General features: G+C 40.0%; 1 protein-coding gene across 1 annotated transcript in view; it reads right to left on the bottom strand.

Moving 5' to 3' along the window:
• The window catches only part of PGM5 (phosphoglucomutase 5), a 76,896-nt gene that overhangs the window by 19,725 nt on the left and 36,107 nt on the right, over window positions 1-21,064 (bottom strand). Inside the window, exons 7-8 of the mRNA XM_010582787.1 lie at window positions 9,805-9,920; window positions 647-782 (exon numbers count right to left, since the gene is read on the bottom strand). Coding sequence (XP_010581089.1) covers window positions 647-782; window positions 9,805-9,920 — 252 coding nt within the window. The remainder of the gene's footprint in view (window positions 1-646; window positions 783-9,804; window positions 9,921-21,064) is intronic.

Genomic DNA, 21,064 nt, shown 5'->3' with positions numbered 1-21,064 from the left:
GCGCGCAACACCAAAGTGAAATGGAGAAAACTTTGCTACAAGTTTGGAGGAACAGCTGTGTGCAAAAGACCTTACAGATATGTGAACTCCTCTGGATTAAATCTATTCTGAGGGAAAGAGAGAGGCAGAAGCTAAGATATAAATGACAGTTAGAATACACGCTTTTGAGACCTCAGTAAAAATGAGTAAATGTTCGGATCTTTGGAGGAGTTCTCCTGAATTAAAAGTAGACATAGTCCCAGTTCTCACTAAAACACTGTCACACGGAAACAGATACAGAAACAAATGCAGGAGTAAATATTGCTGGGATTTTGATTTTTTTTTCAACACCACGTAATGATCTATGCCTACAGATTCTACAAGTAATTCAAATATTTCTGCCATTCAATATCAGAAAATTCAATTACTCATAGACTAAAAGTGACGTAAGATGCTGCTCCTTCAGTAAGTAAATAACTTCTGCTGCCAATTAGTCATCAGAAAAAACCTGCCTACAGAACTGTGGCAATCTGTGGCACATTTTCATTCTGTGGACACAGCAAATGCACACCTAAATGCAGCTGAGCACAGCTGAAGAAGCCATGGTTGTAGCAGAATTGTCCTACCAACCGCATAAGTTCCTGTGCCTTTTCCTCATTTTTCTCACCTGCAGTAGTAGTGCCGGCCAAATTTTGTCCAGTGATCCCTGACAATCTCCTCCACACTCTGCTTTCGAGCCGCTAGGATTGAAAGCCAAACTAGCACAGCCCAGAGTCCATCTTTCTCTCGAAGGTGATCAGACCCTAAAGAGACATACATAAAGCACATTATTTGGTATCACTGCAAGTCAGAAAAGAAGGTAAAGAGGCTGGGCAAATGTCTCATTTAACTTTGTATGTCACGTAACAGTAATCAACAGTACTAACCTCAGCAACTCTGATATCTTCCAGACAGACAGCCAGAACTAATGCTTAAAATGTGATTTATTTATATATGACAAAGTCTGTACTCCTAAGGTTAAATAAAAAGACGTACAAGCATTTGAATAGAAATGGTAGTAGAAGGAGAACATTTTTAGTCATGACTCCTGCTCACTGACATACAGGGTGTTTTCACACCTCTGGTACTGTTTCCCAGAACTGGGCTAGGTATGCACACCCCTGGCGATGAACCAGAATGTTCTGAGTTATGTGAGTCAAGTTCAACAGCATCTCCTTATCTCTGCAGATGTTATTCTGTCAAGCTGCAGAGAAAAAATTTTCCCATTCCATGAAAATGAAGATTTCCAGAATGTTCATGACCTCCCATCAGGATAAAAAACAAAAGTCCAAAAAAATGTTTCTGGGGTAAAAAAAAAAAACAGAGAATAGCACTTTTCCCCTTTCCCTATTTCTCCATTTCTCTCAGTGTAAAGATGTTTGGATGCTCAGATCTAAATCCCTTCCTAGATTTATATTTATGAAGGGAGAAATTGATCCAATAATGGAGACTAAGAACAATTTTGGAATACTCCACAGGATTTAGCACATACTCTCAGATATGGGAGGCACAACTTCAAGTCTATTATCTGAATTCAAAAGAGCACAGACTTGATCTTGCACTTCCCACATACAAAGCCAAAATGCCAACTTGGAGTAATAGGCTGGTCTGCAACAGATGTGTGACATACCTTAACCAGAAATATTTCTATGACACTAAGCTCTGCATGTTAAAATTGGAATGTATCAATCAGCAAAAAGTTTCAATAAAATCAGTATTTCCTAACAAAAGACTGTTTCATAGGAAGGTTCTTAGTCATCTCAGCAAGTGCCCTCTCCTTTTGGATAATTCAGAAAAAGCTTTTGTGGCCATATGTATCTAACCCAGATTACCAAAAAATCACAAGGAAGCATGCATGAGAATTAACACAAAGTAAGATCTGAGACATCTGACACTCAGTAGATACTGATGACAATTACATAAGCTAATAGACTCAAGAAACTTGAAAAGACATCAAATATGTGGCCATTGGTCTGGCATAATAATACTAGATTTGGTTAAAGTTTGTTAGCTGCGATGGTTTTTTCTGTCTAGTCGCACATTATTGAAACCCTGAGCACAAAGCAAGTGCAGTAATTCACAAGTTTTGTTTCCTCCATGAACTACCTACTGATCAGGGAGGCAAACACTTGGACTATCTGTGCCCTTAGAAGATACTTAGCAAAATCCTCCAGAGAGAAATCTCGAAAGTCTTAAGTTGAAAACCTGTTTTATGAAATATCCTCCTTCCTCAAACACAAAAATCCTTTGGCAGCAAGAGTGCTTTGTAGTGCTGTGGTTTTACATAACAGCCTACAAGGTCTACACAGTCATCTGTCAAAACGGCTGCGTTTTGCTACTGGCGGAGGGCATGGTTCCCATAATATAAATTGATGCACTGAAGCTGTTAATCCTGTGAAAAACTGTCAACAGAAAATTAAAGACATATAAGGAAAACAGCAAGACGTGCGGAGAGCCACTGCGATTCCTAGGGTTCAGTCCTGACGTCCATCTTCCAGTCACTGCTCCTGCCTTGGACTTGCAATCCATCTTCTTGGGGAAGACCAACAGCCACAGCAGCAGCTGCTAGTCATACAGATTTGCTAAGAGCCCATCGTTCTGGGCCTGCCAGCTCTGCCTCCCACTTAGTCTTCTTATGTTATGTTCAACCCTGGGGGTGTAGACCTCCAACACCCTGAACCTAACATTAAGCAAGTTAACTACCAGAGAGTTAACTAAATGTAAATCACTATTTCAGCACAATATCAGAGTTGTATAGGAATGATTACTGAAGACTTGTGAAGAGGAAAAATACTTATATGAAGAGTATGTTTGTGTCTATGAGTTAGGAAATGCATAAAACAAGGACATTGAATACTGTAGGTGGATTTAAGAGCTGAGACAGATGGTAACGTTCCTTTGCGTTTGCAAAGTAGCCGTCATGATAGTAAGAATACTTCCTTTCTGCCACTTTTTATCTGCCTTGATCTGTAATCCGTGAGCTCTCTGCCACAAGGGCAGTCTCCTACTACAATGGCCAGAGCTATAGGCTGGTCCTCGAGGAGCCGCTATAGGAAGGAAGAGCAACAGCCCACTCTGTTTCCTGCTCCAGAGTCCCGGGTGCCGTGAAAGCATGGAGTGCCAACTAATCAGAAGAAAAAGGGCAGGGTTATTTATGAGCTCTCACAGCTTTGCAAACAGCTTCAGATAAGAAAGGAAAACGAATGTCCCTCCACAGGAAGTCAGCCCTTTGGACAATCGGGTCCTCACCTTGTCTGCTCCCTTGTTGCGATAACGTGCTAGATCAGCTGAAGAATGGCTTCCACAGAAACACCAGCAACATGGCCTACAGATAATAAAGTCAGCTTACTCGTAGGCAAAGCAGACGGCGTGGTCACGATCATTGTTACTGTAGCCAAGAGTCTGTTCCCAGATAATGGTGCAGGTTTCTGCCACTGCCACCGAAAGAGAGGCCTAAAATAGAGCTGTCACTTCCCACCAGCGTCCATCGTTCCTCTGGTGGCAGCAGGAGAAGCCATCAGGTCACCAGAGGGGCTGGGGGCTCCCCAGGGACTGGGAGCACCGGGGGCTCCCCCAGGGTGGCAGGGCAGGGCCTGGCAGCCAGGCCCCCCCCAACCGCCCCAGCCAGGAGCCAGCAGGGCAGCCCCAGCCCCGGGGAATCGGGCACCTCCGTGGGGACGCGGATGGGCTGAGGCCAGGCCGGGATGTGGGGCCGTGGGTAGGCCTCGCTCTGGGGGCCCACAGCCAGGCAGGGCAGGGCTGTGGGGAGCTGGAGACCGGCCTTGCTGCAGCATCGCTGGGGCAGGGGCTGACGGCCCCGAGGGCTGACATGGGCAGGGTGAGGGACCCCCAGGGGGCTGGGTGAGGCCCTGGCAACAGCAAGCTCACCCCAGCGTGGCTGTTCTTGTCCTTCTTAACCTGCTTGCCTCTCCTTTCAGCCATTCATCCTTAGCACTGAAAAATCCAATTTCATCTAAGAAGTCATCTCTTTTGCTGATATTATCAGCAACCTAAATGGCTTAAGACTCTCAACAGACACCAGCAAGAAGTGGAGACATGGTACTGAGCTAAACGCCTCAGCAATTTGTTCCAATGTAAACGATCATTTATTCTCCTGCTGTGTAACACTCTGCAGATTGCAGGCCAACAAATTGTACAGTGAAAGGCACAGCATTCATTCAGCAAAATGGTCTATACATCATGACATCTGTGCAACAGTCTGAACTGAACACCAAAGAAGAGAGGAGTTTTGATTTAACAAACACTTCGAGTATGTTTCATTGAACCAAAATGGTGCAGTGAAACATGGACAGAAGAATTTCTGGAAAGCTCTCTGTTGTGCTCTAAGCCTTGTTCCGGCATGCCTTAAGATCATAAATCTATATGAAGAGGGATGAGTGTATACACTTATCATTCTTCTGATCCATTCAGCAGCTTTGGCATGTGCTGGGTCTTTGTGTGTCCTTCAGGAGGGCATACAGATTGCTGCTTCTCTGGAAAGAGAAAGCATTGGAAGAAAGTAATCCAGAGGCAAAAGCCTGGATGGAAAAGTTGGAAACAACCCAACTGTTCCAGAATCAAAAGTCACTGATTAAAAACGCTAGCCTGATGGGAGTACAAGTACAATAACCCTGTGTGCCCAAGAAGCGTCTCAGTATGTCACTCTTAATAGGAGGAAAACTGACAACTTGGGATTTCTCAGAACTTGTTTATTCCACCTATTTCACCAGCATATTCATCAACTGGGTTACAATACGCACATATGTTGTTCCATTTACTGCCCTTCTTTCTTTTAGCAAACTAAAATTTATTACTGCAACTTTGTTAGTCAACTCTGTTTTTCACCTGCTGTCTCTCTCTCACTTATTCCTACTGCCCAGCTGACATGGTAGAAACTCTAGGGAGGGAGCTCATTCTGCTGCCTCAGTTCAGCTCACACCATTCTTCTTCACTTTATAGATCCAGTATCTGCTGTTGTGGATCCGCAGAGGCAGAGCTGCCCTGTGCAAAGTAAAAGGTGCCTTGCAACTATGTATTCCTGAGATTGCAATACTAATAGTCCTCCTGGCTTGCTGAGGGCTTTCAGCAATCTCAGAATAATTCTCAGTGATACTTTTAATTGAAACATCCAAGGCATTAATGACTGTTTAAGGAGCTGAAGCAGAAAGAGTCAACAGAACAGAGGTGTCAACAAATATTTTGCTGATTATCCCATTATATTTAATTTGCCATTAGTAAGGGAAATTATAATAACTGCATCTACTTTGACAATTTATTTTTAAGTTAATTTGTAAGGTATTTCTGCATATAACAGTAGCAAAAGTTATTTTTTATTACTGTAACAGTCAATTGCTATGGCCAGACTCAGAGTAAATAATCTGGGAAAAACTCTCAGAGCATGTTCCCGTTCATAAAGAAATACTCCATTTAAACAGGCATAAACTGAAGTAAAGTCTTGAGAGGCGATAGCCTGAGAAAAGTAAGATCATGCAAAAATGTTCATACTATACTTTTTCTGGTATTGGAAATCTGTTGGACATGCAGGCTGTCTTTTACATGTCTAACTTATTCTGTATCTGAGATTTCCAATTCTGATAGAGACAGTGAGGCCTGAGAGTCACACGCATGAAGAAAATGTCATTGCTTTCCCCTAAATTAGTCATCTCTGCCTAGGATATTGCATTCTGTAAATGTGATTTTGAAACAAAAATCTGACTGAAGCGAGTATACATTTTTTTGCACATGCTTTGAATCTTATGAATTTATCATCCAGCAATCTGAAACTTGACGATATTTTAGGCAAATGGAGATTTAGGGGCATTCTGATCTGTTCCTTCATTCAAGTTAATGAGATTATTTTAGATTTGTGTTACTATAACAGATATCACCAAACAGCTCTTTTAAGGCTTTCATTCATTTCAGCAGCAGCACATTTTTACATTCTCCACTAGTTCTTCTTCTACATAGTCTTGCAGGAGAAGGCGGCTGATGTTAATAGCATCTGGAAATTCAGAGATGAAGCATGCAAATTTATGAAAGATGTAGCGATTACTGAAGTGGCTTAAACTGCAGAAAGATAAATCAGCCACACAGCCCTCCTAATCCTGATTAATAGTTCGCTGATGAAATTTAGAAGCTAATTGCTGCTGCGGACGCCCTTCTCTGAACTGTGTCCTGGGCATTAGTCATAGAACCAGAAAGCTACTAACCTCATCAGACAAGCTCCCCACACTGCTACAAAAATGGAATAAGTTTTTAAAGCACTGGTTGAGCTCCAAGATCAGCTGCCAGAAAACAAGTCTGGGAAACACAGTCCTATGGGACGTTTTCAAAATCTTTTGTCCTTTTATAGCAGAAAATTTGCTTTTATTTACTTGCCAGAGCAAAACCCCTTATGTTATAAAGCCAGGGGTCAGTATTATTCGGAAATTCCAGCTGGGGTGTACTACCTGGGCACATGTGCAATTGGTCTCCAGTGCTGTTCAGCTAGTTTGATGACAGAATGTGGATCTGTGAAATCCCTTTCTCTTGCACAGAACAGCAAGTTTCCCACTCTGATCAGCTCTATGGTACATTTCCTTAAATATCCCATGCTGAAAGCTAAAGAGGTGCCAAGTTTCAGTTCCCTAAATAGATGCGATTGAGGGGAAAGCTGTAAAATTGATTCAAATGCCCAATACTGGCAGAAACTTGTGAGGGTCATGCAGCTTAGGACATTACTAAAAGATTCGCAATAAGGTAAATATTTATTCCTAAAACCAGCTCGCATCGCTGAAGTATTGGTCATCTACAGACAAGACTGCATTTTACAAATAAACCTGCTGGCATATGAGATATTTTCAGACAGCTGCACTGAATTGAAAGATGATAAGGAAACTGAGGCAGGGAGAAAAACAAACTTTAGGCATCGCAGTCATTGCATAATTGCCCTGTAGGAACCGTCATGATTCATTTACACAACAACTACACATGCACTGAGGAATTTAAACCCAGTGCTCAAGTTGTTTGGATGCCCATGGGATTGAATCTTGAGGGTTCACTTTAGCCTTTAGATGGCATTGACTTAAATGGGAGGTCAGGAGGCTTTCTGCACTGAAGTGTTGCAGGTACAACAAAGCTCTTCTGACCAGAACGTGCTGCGATGCACAGGTTAAATATTGTTGTAGAGCAGCTCTCCATGCTAGACAGGAGTGTGTTGTTCAAGCACCTTTAGAATTCACAAGAGACAGAATTATCAGGAATCTCAAGAAATAATGACAGGATAGGAGATCCAGATTAAGACAGGACCACAGAGAGTGCTAGGAATGCAGAGACTGGTCTGAGGTCAGGAGACAGGAGCTACAAAATTGGAAGAGAGGCTATAGTACAAAATGCAGTTGTTTTAGGCCCTACAGAAGGAAACAAGCAAAGGAAAAAAGTCAAGTGTAAGAACAGAGAGAAGTTAGAGGAATTACTTTGCCTGCCTAGAAGAACAAACTCCAGAGGCCCTTCCTTGACATCTATGAGACACCTGTTTCTCCTTCCCAAATTCAACAACCATCTGATACTCAAGGTAACAAAGTTAGGCCAACACAGATCACAATGCCCTGTGTTTCAGTAGATCAAGCCCTGAAACCACCTCTCTTGATTCCTATATAACTGATCTGCAGGGCTAAAGTCCGCCAATGCTTGGGACTGCCTGCTCAGCAAGACCTGAACATGCCTTTTCAATGGGCCAGGGAAATTTGATGTTTGGCTTTTTTTATAACTGCACCATAAAATTTTAATGACAACTCTCCTCAAAGGAGACAAGGCTTCTACTAAGCAACCAAAGGTTCTTCCCTTCTCCCTGAGACAGAAAGCATCTGCAAGAGTTGTACTCAGCATCACCAGATGAGGAGGGTCTAGGAGCCTTACTTCCCAAGCAGAAACAGGCCCGAGGAAGCGGTTTCTCATGGCATATGGCACACAGAGGCCACCCCTGTTGGCTTTACGTACCTCTACAGATAAAACTGCATGAACCAGGAGATGCTGCACTCTGCAGGCTACGGTACCCAGATGTACTTCAGTCTACAGGAATTTGCCATCAAACTCCTACAAGCTCCTTCCAGTCAAAACCCACACTTCCCTTTCTTCAGCATGATGACGAAGGCAGGAGTTTTTTCCAAATTATTTGGGTGCTAATGAGGTCATGCTGATGTCTCAAGACCCAACCAAGTTTCATGGAAATATTTGGGTTTTGATGAGCAGGAGGAACTTCAATATTTAGAGGGAAGGGGTACAGAACTGGCCTGGTGAAAAAGCATCAAAAACCAGTGAGAGTTGAAAACTCCCCAGTCTAGACCTCTCATGGGCAAATGGAGACACAGCCTAACAACACACCACAACAAATGGCAGCACATTCTGAAAGATACAAGATCTTCCTGCCCCACTCTCCAAGTTAAAACTCACTCAATGACCTTGCAGACCACCCTTTGAAAATATCTATTCAAAAGATACATTGAAGGCAATACAAATCTGTGCCAGTCACAGCAATTAAGCCAAGGCATCCAGGTTGCTAATCATGGGACATTGGTTCCCATTCACAACAGAAAGAAAATAAACATTCATTTAAATTCTCTTAATTCTTACAGATAGACATCCAAAGAAATCTAACACATTTTTGTTTCTTCCATCATAGTCCATTCAGGTACTTAGAGAGTTAATGACAGGCTAACACATGAAGTGGTATTTCTATGGCTTAAAGGTATCCTCATTTTTTAAAAAGCAGCATTTTGCTCTAATTGACTTTAACCAACAAACTTAATACTCGACTTAAGTCAATCAAAGCAAAATGAAATTTGTAACGAAGTTATACTGCATGATAAATTATTTTCTACGAAAAGCTGTAGCCAATTAATTATACACCAAAATAAAGAACTCCATGGAACTCACATCAAAACATAGAATAAATTATTAGCCAGGCAAATGGTTAAGTTATTCTGATATGTGCTCCTTCAAAAACAGTTTTAACATAAGTCTACTAATAAATAAAAAGAAGAAAGAATTTCTGTGCCACAGTCCAGGAAAGAAAAAAAGAATCACTGTGAAATTTATTCAGTTTCTCTCATAAACCAAAACCACGTTTGTGCAGATTTACAGACTACATATTTTAATTGTTTGCTCTAATGCTTCCTGTCAGTACTGAATTCATGAGGGCTCACATTTGCCTTTCATTCTGCATTCTACTGTGTGACTGGTTCTTGGGACAGATAAGGGAGAAATACTTAGGGAAAACACAGACGCCAACGTGTAACTGAGTTTCTTCTAATGATTATTCTATCTGAGTTTTGGTGATTGTGATGTTCTAAAAAGGGACACCTGCAACAGGTTTGATTAGATATACCATTACGGATACCAATCCTCACACTTTGTACACCGAATCACATTAGGAAAAACCATGTGGTTTTTCCATACAGGCAAAATCCCTCCAAATGCTGTTGCAGTTTGTGAAAAGAGTATTACAGTAGAACCAGTGAGATCTTTCTGCACTATGTTCAAGTCGGAAGAGAGTGCCAGGCACCTCCAAAAACTGTCTGGGCAGTGATAAGATTGCCTATGGCTTGTGAATGTCCATCTTCCATGTTTTTCATACCTCAGGGTACTGGACACCAGAGTTGCAAGAAGACCCTCAAAGTGTGAATAACTGACAGTTCTCTGTTCCAGCACGTTAATTTGCTGATTCTTTTGGCTTTGACTTGAGGCACCCAAGAAAATTAAAAGTTGTCATTATAAGTCTGTGGAAACTTTTGATTACGTATTACTTACCAGTGCCAAAGCTTTCCTCCCCACAAAGTGAGCAACGTCCAGAGTCCATGAGATTGGAAAAATATCTCCATCCTGTTGGTGTCTCATACACAGGAATCTTCATTACTTTTGCCACTCTGGAAAAGACACAATAAAACATCACACAATTAATACATTGCTTTTTTTTACATATGGCCTGGGCTGTAAGTAAAACAAAAAGAACAGAACAGATCAACAACACCATTCAAAACCAACCCTCTAATTGTCTCTGAAACTGACTTCAGAGGTATGTTTACACACCAACAGTATTATTTTGAAAAATGTAGGCCCTCAGCTCAATAGCCTTTACCAGCATCTTTCTGAACAAGAAACAGCTATATCCAGAGATACATACTTTTGTTATACTAAAATTTTAATGAAAGTTAAATCATCATGTTGAAGTATCTTCCTTTACAAAACACAGGTGGCCAACACCGATATGCTTGAAAGACACTTTTACTTCTGCTCATGTGTTCAAAGCCAACACAATACAGAAATGTTTCCATGATGCAGCACCTCCTCTAAAAAAGCTTTCCGAGCTTTTTTTCCTAGACTCAGCCTGAGTCTGAACTTACTTTCCCAGTCTCCTCTGATGCACCTACAGGAAATAGCCCCACTAGCTGGCTGACCTGCCAGTATTTTCAAAAATGAAAATAAACCACCATAAAAGCTGGATGTTCTTTCCCCTTCCCAGGTTGTTAACTGGTAATTATTCCTGTTATGAACTACAATGAAAAAATCCTTTCTTGGACTAAAAAACAAGAAGGAAGAAAAAAACCAAATCCTCTAACGAACCCACTACCAAGCTGGGATTTATGCAGAATGAATACTACCATTCTTCTTGTTTTTAATTATATTTGCTTGTTTTCATTGTGTGCCTAGGATTTTCAGAGCCAACTGTTTTTTAATATGAAAAATAAGTCTTGAGATATAGTTAAGCAATCTGACTGACGACGAAGGACCTTACAATCTCCCCGGGACTGCTACAGCAATAACACCTAACAAATATTTCATAAATTCCACCCCCACAGAAGAATACTTGACATGAGACGATTTACGTAATTTTAACTGCAGTCAAGCCCAGGCAAAGCAGATCAATCAAAGCAGGATTCAATGCGCTTAACGCAATCCACCTAGAAGTTACGTGTCAAGGCAAAAGCAGTCAACTCTCTGACCAACAGAGAGACATTTTCTGTTTTCAGACGCTCCATCACTGTGTCTTAAAGGAGACATGTAAGGTAGATGGGATGAACTGTCCAAATGTGCAAATACTGACCTTTCAAAACGTGGTACATAAATGTACCTAAATGACAGTTCAGCTCTTAAGTATTCTTGCTGAAATCTTTAAATTGTTAATCAGCACTGGTTATTAAGTCTCCAAATCCACTTTTTTTTTTTTTTAAATGTAATAAATATCCATTGCTATCTAAGTCTCCTCCTAGTCAGCCTAGGTGTTCATTTTTGTACTTTTACCTAAAAAGAGTGAGTTTTTTAATTGAGATAGAGTAAGAATTGCTGATACTTATTTGAAAAGAGCTAAAGAGGTACCTGGGAAAAAAGTATGATCAAAATATTTAATCCTAAACTCAGTTTTCATGGCTCTAGTTTAGAGGCAGAGGGAAGTGTATACTTCCTTGTATTTATACAGCACTAGCTATATTATTGGCCCTTAAAAATGCTGCTGTGTAATGGAGGTTATACAGTGCGGAGCTGAACAGGTTTCTGGCTGGCTCTGCAAAAAATCAAGAACATAATAGGATTTAATCTCTGTGTGACAATAACTGCAGACTGGGAACAGGACCGTACTGCCAAAAACCAGAAAACAATCAACCAGAAAACAATGGCTAACATGCTAGAAGAGCAAAACCAATTCTCTTGAGGTTGCCTAACAATACAGCAGGAATATTTCTGCTTGCAGAAATGTCCCCATATCCTGGTATGGGTTTTTGGAGAATTAAATCCATCCCCTTTCACTTTTCTGTATTCCTCTACTCTGGGGACAAGCAGCCTTGGATGGACCCATCTTGACCATCACCAAAGGCTTCCAGGGGCTGTAATGGTTTTCAAAGATTTCTATGTACTAGGCTAGTACTGGAAATACAGATGCTGATTCTGTTGACAATGGGCTTACTTTAAACTAAGCCCTTCAAACAAACAAACAAAACACAATATACATATAAACATATACATACAAAGTTTATAGTGAAATATGACAGATGGTTCCTTGCAGTATTTTCTTGTTCTTGATTCTTAAGATTTAACAGAACAAATAAGTAGAAGCATACTGAAAATTAAGCATACTCTTTTTCTATTGCCATTTTACTGAACTAAAGAATCGTCACTGGAAATCTCAATAAATGCAGAATGTGCCTTTATACAACCTATAGACATTCAAGGTGAATGTTTGCCCCAGGAAACATGAGAGGGGTTGCCACAGGAAGATGCAAAAAATTCTCGAAGTTTCAGACTCAGAGAAGTAACGTGCTGCATCAGATCAAACAAATAACACCACAACTACAGGAAAATACCCTCAGAGGAAGGAAACCAATATTCTGTAACTGGGAAATTACTAGATCTTCAAAGCCAGGGAAAACAGAGATTAAACATGGGAAGGGGAAGGGATTTTTAATGCTCCTACATTTACATCTTTCTAAACAAGAAATATTACTGGTATGACTTCAGTGCAGAGAAAGTAAAAAAAAAAAAAAAAAAAAAAAGGCATCTTCATTTACCAAAACTTTTTTTTCACTTTATATTCACCATATGCTTTCCTGCAGACAAAATGACAAAATCAGAGTTTTTAGTCACTGCTACACCAAGTAGCCAGATTTTTTAATTTTTTTTTAAAAGTGCCAGCTCAGACAAAAGGGTAGCATCCCTTTTAGACCAGAATTCGGAAATTAGTTTCTATGTGCCACTAAGGATTCCGAGCATTACCTAGTGCAGCATATGACTTCTTGACAAGCTTGAAAGATACTAAGGAAATATTTTATTCTGCTAAGCAAATAAATGCTTAGGATGAGGGTTTCTGGAACTTGAAATTCTGCACGAACAACTGCTGGTGAGTCATGGTAAAGGTTTTTATCTGTAACAAATCACAGATCCATTAATTACAATCTATGATGTTTTTAGCAATGTACCTTTACAGAACAGTTCAAACAAGTCTCTCTATATATAGCTTTTTATGTTTCTCTTCCTTCTGTACATTTACACTGGAGTCCCTAAATCTGGGGAGTTAGAAATGGAAAGTCAAGTGGTTACCATAAAGATTTTGTTGTCTATATGAGATCTCTTGGTCAGACAGGATACTACTTCTCTCAGAAAGTGAATTTTGGAACTGGTGTTGCAAAGAGTTTCTATCTTGCAGAGGTCTCACTCATCAGAGGAAATTTTGTATGTCCTTATATATATGTATAATGCATCATCATCAGGACACTGATGCAGTAGTGCTCCTGTAAGAGCAATACCTCAGTCTCTGAGTTGAAGGTGTTAGCTGTCAAAAGGCCTGACTTGACAGATGGAATATACTTCCAGAGCAATTCAAAATAAAAGCTGGAAAAAAATATGCCATATGAATAGCTTCGTTTTCCTAGTCTATTTCAAGTAAAGGCATTCTATTTATGTCTAACCACACAGTTGATATATACCTGTGTTTATACATTCCATGAATATGAACTATGTAGAAGGAATACAACAAACTGTGGATATTCTGGTCCTTGTCACCTCAGACATTTAATGGGACTGACTTCAAACAGTATTCTTCCTTGCCTCTTTCAGTGTAACTGCTCACTAAATCAATGAGATTACACAATAAAGTTTCTTCTGTCTGTGTGTAGCACTAATTAGCTCTTGCTAGACTGGGAAATGGGGTATTTACACTTGGACCTAAACTGAAGGGCAATCACCTTAGTTATTCTGCCCATATCAGAGCTAAGGGTATTTATGTTCCCAGTATGCTGAAAAACTAATTAAGGAGGAAAAAGAAATCAGAGTGGACTGCACTTTTTGCAATTACAAACATTATTTAGAATGATATTTTTTTAATTTAAAAAAAGCAGGAGCAGCTGTTTTTAAATGGTGAGATAATAGTGAGTTAAAATAAGACTATAAATTATTGCAAGGTTATATATTTAAATTCACCCTCCTACTGTACAACTTCACTTTCATTTTTATGAAGAAGAGCTAGTCCCACACTACCTATACTGACTGCCCACTTTTTACTAAAACATAAGGAGAACAAATACAACACAACCATGAGAAGCACTCTGAGTTACTTCATCACTAGAAAACTCTACAATAAGTCTCACCAAAGCAAGAGCTGGCCAGTTCACAATAAAGGTAATAATGAACGTAGTAATAATCTTCATAATGAAGATCAGGTTTTATGAAAATTTCCTGTCAGGAAAATAAAACTAACAGCTAATTCTAAAATTTCTCCTGAAAGCCTTAGAAGACTGATGTAGAAAACTTACCTGTTCTGCACCAGGCAACTGGGCTACTTATTGTACAGCTGCACATTTGAATATCATACGTCTTCTTCCTTATGTCACTTAACTAGGAAAACAGAGGGTACAGGAATCTTGACAGCCCAAATTATTTTCCTCGGAATTACAGTAAAAATATTATCCTGCTTAAACTGTGTAAAAAGACAACTTTCCATTGAAGAAAAAAATGTTCTTTTCTTTAAAAGGATTAAAAGAATATCCTTGTGATACCTTTCTTTCAGTTTTCAGTGGAGACAACAGACTATTTTCCACAGATGGGCTAATAAAGCAAAGTGGTCCTTGAGGGTATCTCCCAGTCACTGTGGTTTTGCACTAGCAAAACACCACTGACTTCAGCAGAATTACCCTGACTTACATTAATGAAAGTCAGAGGGAAGTTTGCTCCAACCTATTCTCTACAATACCACAAAATGTCCTGATGAATACATATCATTCGGACACAACAAATGGCCTGCGGCAAGCTGACTTTCTTGTGCCCAGTGAAATTTTTATAACTTCTGAGAATAGATCAGTCAATCAAACAAAATTATCCTGCCAAAGTCGTGACGCCTGTTCACCACAAAGATAAAGGTCACAACACTGGGGGAAGGGCTTTCCTTGACAGGTCTTGTGAGCTGTTGTAAACGACTGGCTAGAGTTTTGCATTGTAGGTGAAATGCTGGCTAGGGTAAACTGCAGTATCGCATTCATTCTGGAGCCTTACCTTGGAGGAATAAAGAGGTACTAATGAAAGAATCACTAAAGAAGTGGCTATTACATGTCCTTGTCTCTCTTGTCTTCCACCACCTGTAGGTATCAGCTGCACGTGGGAAAGATGCTCACAGACGCCTGGGTGAGCAGGCTTCAAAACACAGACTAGTGTTCCATGGACACATTTTTTTTCAATCCTACTCCTCTCTGTGGAGTCAGCGCTGAGGTAGACACAGTGCTGTAATTCAGAGAGCAGCGAGCCTGGTTCTGCAGAAGGGTAAGCACTCTTAGGCCCTAACAAACAGGAACTGAAGGAATTTGTGGGACAGACATGTGGGCCACTAAAGGATAGTGGTGTGGTAGCAGCATTTCGCAAGAGATCAAATCTCTGTAACGGTTTCTTTTGGACTTACAGCTGTAGAAGAAAAAGGTTTCACACTGGATCTTCTAAATCTCTACTTAGCCACTAAAGTACACTGTGTTATCTAATCTCCAGCTGATAAAAACCTCATTTGATTTAATGCCTGAAGCATATTCTGTTTTAAAGACAAGACTATTGTTTGACTGCAACTAAGAAAATCAGTTTTTCCTCCCACTTTTGTAGTCTTCCTTGACACAAAGAATGAAAAATATCTCAAGTAAGGCTCTGCCTCTGATTTATCAAGAAAATAATTTCTCTAGCTGAAAAGAACAGTCTTCACACAGTCTAACCTTGGCATACTAATGTGGTTTATTTGATATTTTACTGCCTGAGATGCTTCAAAATTTTTGTAAGACTCTGGACACTTCTGAGATCAAAACAACTGACTTATGTTTCCCTACATCAATTTTTCCATCCCTTTATTAGAGATCCTGCTTTTGCTGTTCTCTAACCATATAGTACAGTCTTTGCCTTGATGGACTTACTTGCAACAAGACCCAAAATTTCATGGGTTCATTCTTTTGGAGTAGTAAGATGACATCCAGGATTGAACTCTTATCATGCTGCCACAGTTTCTTTTCCATCCAATCATTTGCATTGTTATCTCATTCCCTCTCCAACATTCACATTTCTTTGGCAAAGAAATTTTTTTTAAAACTTAATTGAAAGTTTAGACACAATATTCATTGCCTTTTTAGTCACTGACTCGGTATCCCATTCTCACTGCATGATACTTCCAGTTGTTCCTTTTGTGGTCTCTTCTTGTTGATGCTGAAGAGCTCTTTGCTACTTCATTTCTCAACTTTGGAAGTCTAATTCAGCTCACCTTTGGTCAGTTCCCTCTTCATTCTTATTATTTCTCAAGATGCAGGAGCCACAAACTAAGTGGGTTTAATTTTTTTCTTCAGTCTCATCTGTTAAGTCTCTCCTCTTTTTAACTATGCAACTCCAATAACCTGTGAGAAATTCACAGCAGTAGCAATGACAGCACCATCACTGGCACCAACTATAATGTGAAATGGATGTTCTGCTTCTGGATGTTTTCACTCTGTCTGCACCGCCTTCCCTTAAAAGGCTTCAACTTCATATTGTGCAAGGAGCAGAACTAAAACAACGGTCACCTCCCTTATACGGTCAAGTATTACAGTGTTACTCCTTCCCAGTCTTTAATTTATTAAACAAAAAAGCAGTGGAATGCTAAGCCCTTACACAACACAGATAACCAGGACCTATCACTAAGATAAGATGTAAACTGCCATGGCTGGCAGAGAGGCTATCAGGAGCACAAGGCAGAAAAAAAAATAGTAGACAACAAGTTCCTTTTCTTTCTGCTTTCTAGTATGCTACATCTCACAGAGAAAGATCATAGTAACAGAAATCAATTTAAAAAAAGCATGTGAGGATCTTCAGCTACAAAGGATCTAAAAACGTTTGGCTCTTTTGGTTTTGCTTCCTCCACACCCCTGCAAAGTTATAACTCTAAAATGCTTCTGCAGGTGGTCTAAAGGTACACTGAATCAAGGTCTGGTGTTCAGGGGTAGGTTCTCTCTTGAAAACTGGTAACTTCAGGTCGATTATTTTGGCGGACATTAGTTTTGAGAACGGTTATGGATTGCTAATAATTGCAGAAATCATCTCCTTGTTAAATTCCATTCAGGACGATTTGAATTCCCTTTCTATCAATGGAGCCTCCTGGCACTCATGCAACTTAACTGTGGTGCCAACTAACTGTTCCAATATTCTCTGCTGCCTCTCAGTCTCACATTGGCCTTTCCCGATGACTGAAATCTGTCAACAGCAAAAACTAAAAATTATCCCAGCAGAAAGGCAAAGTCCTACAAACACAACCTACCTTGCTCATGCCTTGTAACACAGAGCAACCATACATACTAAAAACTTATTTGAGCTACATGGAAGACATTCACATTCAGCACAATCACCACTATACTCCAAGGACATGAACTACTGTGTGGAAGGTCAGCCCCTTGGCTTTAAATTCCTAAACCAAACAAATTTAAAACTTAGTATCTCCCTTCAGGCTCTTCAAGTTCATTGGACTTCTTCTGTCTCCTGTAGAAGCAGACTTGAAAAGGCTTGCAGCATCACAAGGATAATTAAAACACTCATCAGGGAACTCAGGCTCCCAAACATAAACACAGTGGGGCCCTGCAGTTACTTACACTCCTTGTTGCCACCTATGGGCCATGGTGTGAACACACAGCTCAATGTTTCATACCATCAAGTTTTCCTGCACAGAGACTCTGCAATATCTCAGTTAGATGTTACAAGCACCTTGTGCAACATAGCAAAAAGACAGCACTTTTTAAAGTACTTGAGGCACTTTAGAAAATAATAGTAAACTAATTTGTGTCCCAATCCCAACAGGCAACTTTCTGATTCAATCCCAGGGGCAAAAGTAAATTCATGTGCCTAATTTCATAGCCAGCTACAGAGCCAGCGGAGCACTGCAAAACTGAAATGCCAACAGCTTGTCGGAAAAGCCAACAGCTGCAGCACAGCTCTGCTTCAAATCTCTGAGAAAGGGCTGCAGAACGCCTCTGCCTCTTCCCACTCTTCAGGGAGTAAGTCGTGAAAGCAAAAATAGCCAGCACGGCTCCTTGCTGAGTCTGCCTTTCCTTTCAAAATTAATGTGTTAATCCTATCCACCGTGGGCAGGAGGTGCAAATATACCTTTTATGGACACTGTATTGCCTAGTCTCCCTAATCTGCTGTGGAGTGAACTGCCACTGATGCAGGATTCACTGGTGAACAGGGACAGTAAATGCACCCTTAAGAAATACATGAAGCAGATGGCATGCAAAGCTGGAATTTTTCACCCTGTATTTGCAGTGCTGCAAGTAGGTTATTGTCATAGCGATCAAGATATGAAATTACTGCCAATGTTAAAACTATCAATAGCATGTGAGTTAGACACATTACCACAATGAGACTGTTACTATCCCCAATTTGTGGGCACTAAGAGGCATTAAAGAACCTCTTTCTGAGAAGTTAAATTACTTTTAGGAAGTTGCACTGGAGGAGACCCCATACACAGGCTTAGGTTTTAAGGTCTTAAGTATAGCTTTGGCTTATAAATTCCTCTCTGAAGTCTGGATGATAACAGAATCCTAGCAATAAGATTCCATGGGATAAAAAACTTCTCTGAAGAGCTAAGTGCTTAATTCAATTTAATTGAAATTTGTGCATACAGAAACTAAGAACTTTCCTTCTTTTCAAGGAAATACAGCATCAAAGAAATCCCACCATGAAAAATTGGACTTTATCAGAAGCCTCTCCTTCAGACAGGAAACTGGCCAATGAGCCTATGACATCTGTTTCTGCTCAGCCAGACTATCAGGGGATCAACAGTGCTGTCAGCATGAAAACACTGTAGCTCAGACTACAAAACACACAATTCTTTGCAGTCTTCAGGAAAAAAAAATCCTTTCTGTCATGTTTTAAAAAAATCTCAGCACTTTGACAGATTTTAGCATGGAGCAGATGTTCACAAAATAATCAGAAAGGGACACAGCTGCTAGATGCTAGACTTCTGCACACTCATAATAAAATTAAATTGAATAAATACTGACTCAGTGGTGTTTGCTATGAGTAGAGCTACTAAGAACACTTTCTTGAAATTGCTGTTAACATTGGAATTCACCTGTAATAAAAACATTAGTAGGACAAGAGAAAAAAATTTGTTCCTGACTTTTTTTAAAAGAAAAATTAATTATAATGAGAAATGTTTAATTCCAGAAGAAGTATTTGTGCTCTTATTACAGGCAGTGGAACCAGGTCTTACGTGAATTCACATTAAACTGCTAGAAACAATTCTCAATTACTTTTTACTAGGAATTAGTTGAGTATAAAATTCTGTTTCCAAACTATTAACAATTTTACTCTTTTGAACTCCTCACATGGCCAACACTTTTCTTTCTCTCCCATTGAATGACAGAAGTCAGAATGAATCCACTGTGTTTAAAACTAACCCAGACCATTAACTTGAATGCCTGTATCTGGTTTGCTAAGATCAAGAGTTTATTCTAAGTACAGTATTTATACTAGCTTCCTTTTCTGCTGTGTGTGAGGGAAAACACAGACATGACGGGATGAGAAGAAACAAGAAAGAAGACCAGGAACAAGTCTGCAGCATTTCTCAGGTGCAGCTCCACAAAACTCATAGCCCAGATTTTTGTGGGAGGAGAGGACTAGAGTGATTTAAGTCCTGCTGGACATTCACCAACCTTAGGCAGCTCTAAAGGTGCAAATAACAGTAAAACATACGCCATATTTTGCAACCGAGCACGGTTCAGGTATCTATAATGTCACGGCAAAGAAGCTATCTGTTAAGCAGGAAGCAGTCTGGTCCCATCAGTGTGGCACTGTGCCCCCGTTGGTTGGTCTCCATGGGCTGGGTTTGGTACTTTGCTCGCACAAACACACAGGCAGTGGGAGTCTAGACAGTATCTCTGCACTGCTCTGCATTGTACCATGTAGACATACGGGCTTATTCAGGCTTCCATGAAAAACACGGCACTGTGTGAAGTAGGCATGATTCAGGCTTTCCTGAATTACTGAACTGTATTTTCCTTAGCTGGAGCAGTGTTCAGAATGTTCACAAGCTTTATATGATTTCAAACTACAGTACTGTCTGTGGACATGCAACCTGGTCTTCTGAGTTTTGTTCCTCCTACCTCTTCCACTTCCATGTCTTCTTATGTTTTTCAGCCCTGCTCCAGCTGCCACCCACACTGAGATTTACGAAGAGAAGTAACCTAGGAGGTTCTTGCTAGGGGATGCTGACTCAGTCACAGCACTTCAGTTGCTCCTTTACAGGACAACAAGTGTTTTATACAAGGGCTCAGTGCCAAAAAGTAATGAGGGTAGTACATAATAAAATGGGGGAAAAGATAAAACATTGAAGTCATGGAAAAACTAGTACTTTTGTGCAAAATTCCTTTTTTCTATATTCTACATTCATTTTTTAACATAAACTTTTACAAAAGGCTTTCATATTTCCATTCAAATCCCTAGGGGGTTCTCATGAGTCCAAAAGTTAAGCGTGCTTAAGTATTTTGCTGAACTGGTGCCAAGAGGCAAAAGTCAACTATTTTGCCTTATTGAGTATTAAGCACCCATTATAAAGCAACACTACTTATGTGTACTCTTAAGACCTATTTCCAAGAAATCTGCTAACAAATCCAGTACCTTGCAGACAGAAATACTGCTCCTTATGAAGAGAAAAAAAAAAATGATGCCAAGGTGGATAGGTCTGTGTAAATAAAGATAAGTTGGAAGGTTTATTGTTTTAAAGGGAGGGGGAAAGTAATTTCAAAGTGCAAAAATGGATGTGTTCATCCTCTTGCTTCTGATTACTCCTCATTGTGTACATCTATATAGAAAAACAGGATGCTGCAGACACACCCTATAAAGAAACCCAACAGTTCTTTAGTGCAACTAAAGCTAGCTGAGATGTTTGTATGTGCTAAGACTATAAATTGCATATGTTCCTCCTGCCTAGCCCCTGCAGACCCCTCCTTTATCTTTAACCAGAAGTACCAATAGGAAAATTCTGTCCTTTATGTGACTTTATTTAACCTTGTACTCAAGGCCCATCAAACAGTTT

This window comes from Haliaeetus leucocephalus, unplaced genomic scaffold (assembly GCF_000737465.1).
Source record: "Haliaeetus leucocephalus isolate CR32 unplaced genomic scaffold, Haliaeetus_leucocephalus-4.0 Scaffold849, whole genome shotgun sequence".
NCBI classification, from domain to species: Eukaryota; Metazoa; Chordata; class Aves; order Accipitriformes; family Accipitridae; genus Haliaeetus; species Haliaeetus leucocephalus.
The sequence above is the reverse complement of the archived record's forward strand: the minus strand, read 5'-3'. Positions and strand labels throughout refer to the sequence as shown.